A 10835-nucleotide genomic window follows, 5' to 3' on the forward strand; every position below is an offset into this window, starting at 1 on the left:
ATCGTCTTCGTATACTCCTTAGAGGAGTAGGCCTTCCACTTGGCTGAAATTGCATGTAGATGGAATATATACCATTGGCTCTGTTATAACAAGGCAAATGTCATCGTGGAGTACCTACTGGAGCGTCTTCCTCAGGATGTCAACGAAGAATTATTGGCGCGCAAGTCTAAGGGCAAGCTCACTACAGTGCGTTTTCTTGTCAGCGTCCTATGTCATTATCGCTGAATCCTTCTTAGCCTCTTCACGTGGCTGTCAAATCGGGTTCTATCAATTTAGTCAAAACCATTCTCGCTTTTACAAAAGACGGTCTCCTAGTTCGTGATGCTCTTGGATTCATGCCTTTACACCATGCGATACGATGCGGTTTTGTCCTGATCACCGAAGAAATACTGAAAGTCATTCCCACCGAAGGGCTCTACATCGAGAACGGCGTTGGCAAGACACCTCTTGAAGATGCCCAAAAGCGCGCTATGAAGCCGACCATTGTCTCAGTGACTCAGCCTTCGGTACAAATCCTCAGTGGAGCACGAAACATCTTATTCCAGGATGACATTGAAAAATTGGAGAAGGAGTCACGAAAGGTCATGACGACCCTGGATAGGCTGAAAAGTAGCAGCACTGTGGGAAAAGGTTCATCCCTTGCCAACGCTTTCGAAAAATTCGTCTCTGCCACTGAAGGCCGATTGGCCAAAATCAAAGCCCAAAACCAAGAAACACTTGATGATAATACTACTAACTCGTCCCAAAATCAACTGGCTGCGGATCCAATCGACAGTCAAGGAGATCATATCAAGACTCTTACAGTGCTTGAGAAGGCAATTTCTAACGATGACATGAAGAGGACATTGGTTCATCTCAGAGATGTTCAACGGTCCGTTGCGAGTACCTTGGAAGGCAGTCCGGGTGAAGAGAGCGCGGTTCGGATGAAGGATGAATTTGAAGAGGAAGAGAAGCACAAGGAAAAGGCGGAATTGTTCGCATTCGATTCATTCACTGTACCGAACGACTCGTGATCCATATGTTGATTCATACTCCAAATTGCATATCTACCTTATGAAAGAAAAATAAATACCGTTCTTTTCGTTGTGAGCCGGATATCGGATGTTGTGTGGGGACGACAGCGGAAAGATGAAGATGGGCGAGTGAAACCTTCTCTGGCGAGTAATACAGTCTCTCATTGGCTTCTTATCATCTCCTTCGACAAGAACAAGATCCAGATTATCCGACATAGTTCAATGTATTTTCTCCAATGTTCTAAACCTCTTCGAACTTGCTTGACCCGCGATCTCCCCACGAAAGTGTAAATGACAAGGAAGAACGAATGAATGAGCAATAGAGAATGTAAACAGATAAGTAGGAATAATTGAAGCACGCCACAAGCACATGAATAAGCTGCTGCGCAATGAGGACTGTCGCCATAATCGAAAACCAAAATCTGCAACGTTCTTTCATAGCTCAGCACGTATACATAATACACAAAACGCGATAGACAAACGAAGAGACAGCAGAGCAACGTAGGAACACCTAAGCACCGAAACCGTAGAGAGTACGGCCAGATCGCTTGAGGGCGTATACAACATCAAGGGCGGTAACGGTTTTACTGTCAAACCACCGCACCTCAGTAAGGGCTCGCAAGGTATTGGCGAGACACGTACCGCTTGGCGTGCTCAGTATAAGTAACTGAATCACGAATCACATTCTCAAGGAAAATCTTCAAGACACCACGAGTTTCCTCATAGATCAACCCAGAAATACGCTTGACACCACCACGACGAGCAAGACGACGAATAGCGGGCTTGGTGATACCTAAGAATGATATTCCACATCAACTCCTCATTGGCAATGAATGAGAACGACGTCATACCTTGGATATTGTCACGAAGAATCTTGCGGTGACGCTTAGCTCCCCCCTTTCCGAGACCCTGAAAGAGAGTAACGCACGGACCAGGACATCACAATGACCACCAATTGGGAGGAAGCAAAAGAAACAATGTCAGCCCGGTATACATCACAAAGGTCATAGAGACGTGCCTTTCCACCTTTTCCACGTCCAGACATATCTACACAGAGTTTTCCTTCAAAGAGTTCTTAAAGCACGAGCCACGAGGCAGAGGATTGTGAGTCGGGCGGAAACAGGCAGGTGGTGGTCAGTGATAGAGAGGTGATTTCACGCGCACGGCCTTTTGTATTGCTTGTTTGGCTTTGTTGAAGCAAAAGCCCCTATCTCGATAAATGTAGTAACTCGAATCGCGCGTTTTAACGAAGATTGTAGTACATTGTAAGGCTAGTCAACTTTACTGGTAGACAAAAAACGGACAGAGGAAAACTCCTCGCATAAATTGACCTGAGAACTTTCAACTAGACGAAACCTTTTTCCTTCACCCGCTGGACAAGGTCGGCATTCTTGGACCCAAAGTCTTTGCAATGATCTAATAGCATGGTTGATTCCGTGCACTGAGCAACGCCACGGACTGTTTAAAAGTCAGAATCTGAGTTTGAAAGAAGAAGAGAGGTAAAGAGGACTTACTCTGATCCAGAGTATACGGATCAACCATCTTCGAATTAATAATCGCTTTCTGTACTGCCCGTTGTGCGTCCGTCATGTTCCATTCCCGAGCAAGCGCAAGCATCTCCAAACCCAGTTTCATGTTTCCCTCCCCATTTGTTAACACCAACTCTTTCGCGGTGTAAGCATAATCTGTTTCGGCATCAATCAAGGTCCCCGATTTGAACATGAAAAAGGACCGAACAACATACCCAGCAACTGCTCTGCACATCGCCTAGATTGCCTAATTGATATCGTCGTCATACCAATACCACCAGCCTCCGAAGGTGTAGAAAACAGAGACAGGAAATAGGGACTGTACATCGCGAGATATGTTCGGTGAGCGAATAAAGGTCTTTCATCCGGTGACCCGAACGAGAAAGACATGTCAGTGCAAATCCCAGCTCTCCTCATGTCGTCAAGCGTAGCGCGCATACTCGGCATTTGATCCTCGGGGCTTGAAGTTGGTAGCGGATCCTGTGTATCAACCTGATGAATCGTCTCGGCACCAGAGACCTCAAGAAGTCGACGATATGGTCGGAGGAATGTCCTCGGGTGTTGAAGTGGACCGGAGTCAAATTCATTTAACACTATCTCGTTGGCTTTTTTCCAGTTCCAGTCGTCAATCGTGTTTGGGGCGGCATCGACATTGAGGAATATAGAGATCTCGTCTGTTGTGCATTGGCGCAGGAAGGGTTCCGCTTCTGTGCTATGACGATCGAGCCACATGTAAGTCTGTTCGAGATGGTCCAAAAGTGTAGAGCGAAAAGACTCGTCGTGATCTTGCGCAACTCTGGTCGCTAGAACGACGAGATGTTTGACCTACGCTAACAGTCACACTTTGTCAACCACTACAAAAACGACAGGATACGCACCACTTCTTCTGTAGTCGGCTCTGCAAAACCGGGATACAACCTGATCAACTGCGGCTTCGGTTGTTGCTTATCTTCGAAGAAAGCACGCTGCGTCCAGGCAATGGCTTGGTATTCCAGCCGAACGAGTTCTTTTGGAGCAACTATATCAGGGAAAGGTTGCATGTACTGCGAGTCATCATTGCTTCCAAGAGGCCGCGGAGACGTTCGTCGAGGAATAAATCGCAGACCATCCAGGACAGCGAGCTGTTCTTTGTTGAGAGTGGTAACCTTCCGTGGGAATTCGTCACAGAAAATACGAAACATAGCAGCAGCTCTTTTCTTTACATTAGGCCCAGTAGGATTTTGGAAAACTTCCAAACAGAACTTCATCATATCGAAATTGAGTTGCCGTTGCTTCTTCAAACCAAACTGGGTGAGATCGTCTTCGAATCTAGCGAACGAAGGATGAATGAAGTGTTTCGAGGCAGAATCAAATGCCGCCAGGAAGAGGTCGTCGCAGGAGGAGTAAAGAGTTGACGAGTTACACATCTCACGCTGAGAGTTAGGGACCATAATTTTCGTCTCTCCAGTGTGGAGAAGTATGCGGAGTAAATCTTTATATTCGTTGTCGTGGCCCTCGTCAAGGTTCGTTGGTAAGGCGAGGATGGGTTGAAGCGCCCGAAGAGCTTGTTTTCCCATTTTTTCCAGCAACTTGTCGTACCCGACGACGACCTGCGAGGTGAAGGATCGTACTGAAGCCAGGGTCACATTTGTTGGTAGCATTTGTGCATGTACTGCAGGAACATATGAACCATCTCTCGACTCCCAGAGTGGAATAAAGGTGTATTCAGCGTGTCTCGAAAAGTAACCTTTTCCACGGTCCTTCCAGTCAGTTCGAATCCACCCGGTAAGCAAGGGCCGTGTTTTGGAGTCCAAAGAACGGAATAATTCATTTGCCCCTTTCGGATGGTTAAGCAGCTTCTTGAGCACACTTTCGACAAAGAGTTGTACGGGTGGCAGGGAATTCCTCAGTATGGCGGGGAGTGGAAAAATGTCGATGACTGTAACGCCCATCTTTGATAGACAATCACCTAACCACTTTTCCTTATAATTGGTGAAGTCGGCGAGGATGACAGACGGGGATTTGCAGTGAGAGAGCGATAGAAAATGGCCCGGTCGAATTGTCGGAATGAGGGGAAATGGAGCCGTAGCATCGGTGGAGACCTTAAGCAACGGAAAAACACGCCAAAAGTCTCTAATCCATTTCCTAGTCTCGACTGATGCGTATTCAAGGTTTTCCGACCGCGGAATGTTGTCTTCCAATAGGATTTGGACATTGGTGTCCGTAAATACTCTCACATTAAGTTTGCCGATCTCGAGAAGTCGGCCCGTGGTCAGATTTCGATGTACAAGACGGTGTGACTTGAATACCGCAGCATTCAGAACCTCGATTGGAGCAACAACGAAACAACTATCTTGAGATGGCGTGAAAGTCGCAAAGCTCCCATCTTCAAGAGGCAACAACGGTAGATCCATCAAGCAGTCCCCGTCCTTCGAAAGGAAATCAATCAGCTCCTGAAGCAGTTTGAATTCGAGAATTGATGCCGAGAAACAGTCCAGATTATCAAGAATCTGACGGCGGACATATTGAGGTGTCACAATTGCTACTTTACAGCCGTTGACTTGCCGAAGGGCTTTGGTCACCGGCACAGGTAGCTGAATGGCATCGAGGGGCTTTATCGTCTCTAAGACCTTGTATACACCACGGGGAAGCTGAAGTATGAGATTGGCTGACTTGGAAGGAAGAGGATGAGCGTGAAATTTGCTACTGAAGATGGGGCGTGCTGAAATAGCAGCCATTTGATATACCTCTCCAGCTACGAGGGTTGAGACAATGTCGTCGTCGGAGCCTTCCTCATCAGCAGTCCGACTTGGAGGCCAATATGCTCCGTTATCCGATGATGGTGCACGATCCTCTAACAGAGATAGGTACAGTTTCGGGACAATACTTTTTAGGAGCCACTTATTGTAAGATGATTCCAGACTCCATGATTCATCGAGTCGAATAGTCAATTCGTCGGGAGTGAGGATGAATGGAGCGGATATATGGAGTGGGAGGTTGACGGGAATGGAAAGAGGAAGGGTGAGAAAGATGTTGTGATTCGCGTCAACGCCTGAAAGTGGGGTCGCAACTTGAACGACGAGCGGGAATTTGATCTGAAGGAGTCTTTGGATGGGAATGATCAGCAACGGCACTTTGTATAGGTCTACAGTGGTAGAGACGATTCTCCATTCCTGGCCCGATTTGATAGATTTCGGGTTTTGGATAGAGACTGTATGTGCGGTAACGTCATCATTGAGCGTGTCCGGTGATGTCCGGGATGCTTCAAGCGACCACTGAAGCTTAACGGCTTCATGAGGCTTTCGGCTGAAGACCTGTATGGACGTGATCTGTGTAAATAATAACCCATCTGGAGCATTTGACTTGAAGTCGACTGTCAGATCGTTCAAGGTCGGACAGTTTTTGGTGATCGAATCAATGCCTTGGCATTGTTCACTCGATCGAAGTGGAAGGCGAATCAAAGTCTTTCAATTCATGAGTTCAAAGCGAACCTGGTTCAGATTAAAATCTACTCACTCCTTCGTATGAATATGGTTCATTTGTATCGATGGGAACGTCGAATCCAAATAACCCGATTACGGGTGAGAGATGATGAGAGTAAAGCCTATCATATCAATGTCAGTCAATAATTCACCTGTCAACGGTAAGGCTTTTTTCTTACTTTCGTATTGTAGATAACGGGATTTGAACGACGGCCCTGTCCAAGGTGAGATGACCTTTGCATGGATTCAAAAACAAGACTTGGTCTCGCGAGATTATCATGACCAGCTAAGTGAGGCAAGACAACAGTTAGTTCAAAAGCTAGAAAGAGAGATAGAAACGAACCTCCGATGCATAAAACAAGGATAAGATCCCGATTCCGTACTGCCCGACAAACTCTTTTTTCCCCTTATCATCCACACCAATATGCAGAATTCTTCTAAATCCGTCGTCTGCGAATGAAGTATTCATATGAATGACTACCGAAGGAACACGTTGAAAGTCACTGCAACGCGAGGACAACAAGTCCTCGGCTGGCGCCCTTTCTTGGTCAAGCAGGACATCAAGACCGGTCGCTCCAGACGAAGAAGTGATTGAGAGTATATCAAGGAAAAACTGAGAATTCATGTAGTCCGTCAAATTATTTCGAATGGTTTTCAACAATTCTTCACCCTTTAAATCAAAATCCACATCCGACTGATACTGGAGACCCATCAGACCCAGTCGATTTAAACCCAGGTCAATTGCGAGTTCCTGTGAAATCGCAGGATGCGCCAGACTTTGAAGACCTCTGTCGACAAGGTGAGCACGAGGCCCGACATCATTATAACAGATACTTTGAAATGGAATGAGAGTATTATTGATGTCGGGTATATGAAGCGTTGAACGGTCGTTTGGAGTCAACCGCCCGAGCCACGTCAACAGATGAATATAGCCCTCAATAGTCTGTTGGTTCATGGGTTTTCCATTACTGCGGTGGTGAAATAATCGTAAGTGCGCTAGAAGCGTCACTTTTGGCGGTCTACAAATAAGATAGAATTTATTCCTCCGGTATCGCTAGTCGAAGTCGGCACATACCTTTCAACACAACCCATGATATGGAGGAATCGCCGAAACCCCGGATACCGCAATATCTCAATGCCAACAGAATGGAACCCAATCTCCGGTATATCATCGAGTCCAAGCAGCGCGACCCGAGCTTCCTCAAGGCCACCATTTCGAGTCGGAACCCAACGAAGATTGCGAAGATTTATTTTCAGAGAATCGTATTGCGACTTGATGAGCGACCTGTTCGCAAGTTCTTTGAGAATTTCAAGGACCTTAAGAGACGAGGGGTCAGGTCCATGTAGAACTTTGACTAATTGCTGCGACAAGACATCAAACGGAACTTCAGAATCCCACTCGAAAATTTGGCGTAGGTGGTGACCTATCTCGACGTCACGATCCACCATTGGGAAGACTTGGTCAAAGAAAAACGTTTTCCCGAAATGGGCCCATAAGTCTCGACATTTTTGTGGACCCTTCAATCCATCCGACGTCGGGATCCATTCAAAGTCGGACAAGAGATTAGGGTTTTCAAGGAAGAAGGATACAAGATCAAAATGACAGTCATTTAGTAAATCGATCAGAGTGCGGGCAATTTCTTGAGTACGAGAGCCATCTTCCTCTGAGATAAACTGAATGCGTTCTATGACGATCTCAGGAGTTAAATCAACGTTCAAAACCCCGAGATGTCGGAGGTGATTTGTGAGGTTGCGGAGGCCGGGAGACGATGAACTGGGGATGTAGGGTGACGTTTCAGGAAACAATGCTGCAAGAGGAGCGTTGGGATTGATGAGATCCTTTGGCTTTTGAAGGGACCCATCTCCAGCAGGGACGAATTTGATATCCGAGAGTCGTGATGCTACGTCCTGAGGAACAAGATGAGGATTTGAAACGAGGTACCTCACGAAAGAGATCTGCATTTCCGATGACTGTATACCGAACTGTTGCAGCATAAGGTCATGCATTTCGTTAAGCGAGAGGGGTGATGTAAAGTCGGGATCGAGATAGTCCAAGATTTCCTCGCTTATTAGATCAAGATTCAGATAGATGATAGAATTTACTTGTGGAAGTATCGGAATCTGATGGGGGTATACACCTCGGATGGTTTTATTAACAGAGGTCGAGGCTCGTTGAAAGGTGGGAGTCCCATCATGGGAGGGAATAACAACCGGGAATATGGGCAACGATAAAAGCCGTGAATGTAGAATGCCGTCAAGAGCAAGTCGACCATGTAGGGATTGAGTTGAAGGGAGATATCTAACCAGATAGCTGCACAGCTCGCTTGCATCATTCTCTGAAAAATGGGCATTTTTCGACGAGGCGGAGAGGACACGTAAGAGGGCGTGAATGTCCGAACTCAATTCGAGACTATTCAGCCCTGTTCGAGCTTGATCACTCAAACGATGATCGATAACGGCAACACTCAAAATCTCTAAGACCCTAGTGATGTTGTAATCCGGATAAGGGTTGAACACCGGCTCCGAAGGTAGTCGCAGGCCTTGCGTGGTTGGCACGAGGTAGAAGCGGTTGGCGTGCCGAACAAAGTCGATGTCCTGTGCCCAGATCCAAAATTGATCCAACCACGACAACTCATCATCCGTAACTTCAGTGTGAGTCCGGCAGGTAAAGGAAGAACGACTCAGATAAGAATGAACTTTGCGAGGTGTGATTTGAGTGACGTTTAATACTTTGGGACCTTCGTCGAGCAAAAGTCTGCGAGCCTTCAAAGGTAAGCGTTTCAGTGACACGGCCTCTGGATCATACTCAGCAAACAGTCTTTCCTCCGTATCGTTGAAGAGGGTGTGTACGTTGTTGGAACCAGAGGAGGAAAGCCTGAGAGAAAGTCGATTTCCGGCAACGGAAGGAATAAGGGGGAGGCCAACGATGTATTGGCACATAGCAGTCGAGAGGAGGTAACGGACGAGCGTTTGGGCATCTACATCAATGAGATCCCTGAGTTGTTTCGCGTAGTGCTACAAATTACAATATTCATAGGTAGATGGAAAAGATAAGATTGATCCATACCTGTAATTTATTTGAGGCAACCTCGGGCGATAAAAACTCGACGAGACGAGCAAACTTGTCTCGAATGATTTCGGTGATATAGAGAGGAGGTCTCGTCATCGGAAGTTCTGTATGGACGAAAGCTCTCAATGTGCTTTCATCGAGTGACCTATCTTCGATGACAAGGGAAGAGATGTGTTGGTATAATTGAGGGTCACTCTTGTATACGGGCCAAACCGGCAGCTTAAGAGCATATTTGGTCACATGGAGAGGCATGTCTTTCCAGTAGACATAGTCCCCCGAGTGAACTTTGGCTTGAGAAATAGGCCAAGCGTCGAATATTGATGAGACGATATGTTCCTTTACAAGGTATTCAAGAAGAGCGGCCCAAGCCCGAGGAATGTAGGTATCGAAAAGAAGGTAATTCCATTTGACCAGCACACTGCAAAAGAAGAATTAGCCAACGCGGTACATTAATTGAGAAGAATGCGTACTCGTCATCAGAACCTGCGACGATACCAACTTCGCCCGCATTACGTAAATTCTGTCTCGACTGCGTTAGAGAAAAAAGAGCATTGATATGAATCGGAAATTCAGTTCGAAGCGGTAACGGCAGGAATGTGAAAAGGCGCCCCGTGTTGGGTGAAGTTACAAGATCACATGGAATTGCGAGATCCACTCCGGTACTAAGCTTGTGTTGAGATAGGGTTCTAGATGGATCCCAGCCCAGTCGTTTTGCGAGAGCTCGTTCGGCCTCGTCTTCGGAAGAGGGAGAATGGAGAATGTACCATTCTCGCTTTTCCGACTCACCAGTCTCATACCTGGAAGTGAAAACGTCCGCCTGACGGATCTCGTAACGGCCGTGACGATCCAATTCACTTCGAACGATTGAAGCCTTTGCCACCTCAATTTCATTGTCTCCCCTGATCTCGATGATCTCAACTGAGGAAATGTTGCGCAAAAAGAGGAGTGAGATCATCAGTTCCTCTTTCGCAAAATCTCTCAGGAGACCAGAGATCTCGTCGGGTTCAATGACCTTGTTGCTAAGGTCACTGCTTGCGATGCGCAGAGGGAGGCGGAAAGCAGTTCCGGCGAAGGGCTTTCCCCATTGAGTTTGTGAAAACACAGAACTGAAAGAGGCTAGATGATCATTATATTCGATTGAGTTTTCTACGATGTTCAACCTGACTCCTCCAGTCAGCGTGAAGTTGTGTTCCGGGTCGAGTATAGCCAGGTGGCGACCAGATAAGATATGGGGTGTGTCCGTGACCTGAGCGCAAGTTAGCCAAGGAGCCCACGTGGATCAGATAACTGCGCACATGATAACACGACCTGAATCCTATACCGTATTTGCCTATTTTGCTACGCCAAGAGTATCAGAATACTTAGATGACAGAGACAACAAAAGCAATTTTACGAGGTATCAGTCACTTTTGATGACTTGTGGATGTTTTGAAGAGCGGTCCAGTCACTATCCTGTATTAATGCATTGTTATATGCTAGAAGCGCTGGGCCTTGTCTCTCGGCAAGTTTTGGATCGAATAAGTGCTTGATACCATGGCTCCTATGATCAAGGATGAAGACCTAGTATACGACGTGCAACCGCGTCAGTAAATAGAGCCCAAGTAAAAAGAAAAAATTAAACCTGTTCAGTAGCTTTCGCGTCGTCCGAGTTTTGGAGGATTTCCCGGAGCAAGCCAATGGAAAACGGGTATCCACGGAGGATATCGCGAATTGCGTCCGTAGGCGCAACATGTTCACCAAAGATCTCAGCCATGGTAGTTGG

General features: G+C 46.6%; 3 protein-coding genes across 3 annotated transcripts in view; 1 reads left to right on the forward strand and 2 right to left on the reverse strand.

Moving 5' to 3' along the window:
• AGABI2DRAFT_181422 (hypothetical protein) overlaps positions 1 to 1013 on the forward strand; it is a gene marked incomplete at both ends in the record, with an annotated part of 6326 nt that extends 5313 nt beyond the window's left edge. Inside the window, 2 exons of the mRNA XM_006457000.1 lie at positions 60 to 186; positions 237 to 1013. Of these exons, the coding sequence (XP_006457063.1) occupies positions 60 to 186; positions 237 to 1013 (904 nt within the window). The remainder of the gene's footprint in view (positions 1 to 59; positions 187 to 236) is intronic.
• A 511-nt stretch (positions 1014 to 1524) lies between these two features.
• On the reverse strand, positions 1525 to 1922 carry AGABI2DRAFT_139588 (histone H4; the record flags this gene model as incomplete). Its single annotated transcript, XM_006457001.1, has 3 exons — positions 1525 to 1600; positions 1656 to 1806; positions 1865 to 1922. Coding segments are annotated over 3 exons (285 nt in total), but the record flags the coding sequence as incomplete, so codon positions are not given.
• Positions 1923 to 2233: 311 nt separating this feature from the next.
• AGABI2DRAFT_181424 (hypothetical protein) lies at positions 2234 to 10826 on the reverse strand (the record flags this gene model as incomplete). Its single annotated transcript, XM_006457002.1, has 13 exons — positions 2234 to 2471; positions 2528 to 2698; positions 2758 to 3367; positions 3421 to 5985; positions 6038 to 6125; positions 6183 to 6289; positions 6347 to 6971; positions 7079 to 9018; positions 9071 to 9491; positions 9544 to 10319; positions 10369 to 10411; positions 10467 to 10633; positions 10695 to 10826. The coding sequence occupies 13 exons, from the start codon at positions 10824 to 10826 to the stop codon at positions 2359 to 2361; spliced, it is 7758 nt and encodes a 2585-aa protein (XP_006457065.1). The 3' UTR covers positions 2234 to 2358.
• Between the last annotated feature and the right edge of the window lie 9 nt (positions 10827 to 10835).

The sequence above is a fragment of the Agaricus bisporus genome (assembly GCF_000300575.1).
Source record: "Agaricus bisporus var. bisporus H97 unplaced genomic scaffold AGABI2scaffold_15, whole genome shotgun sequence".
Lineage (NCBI taxonomy): Eukaryota > Fungi > Basidiomycota > Agaricomycetes > Agaricales > Agaricaceae > Agaricus > Agaricus bisporus.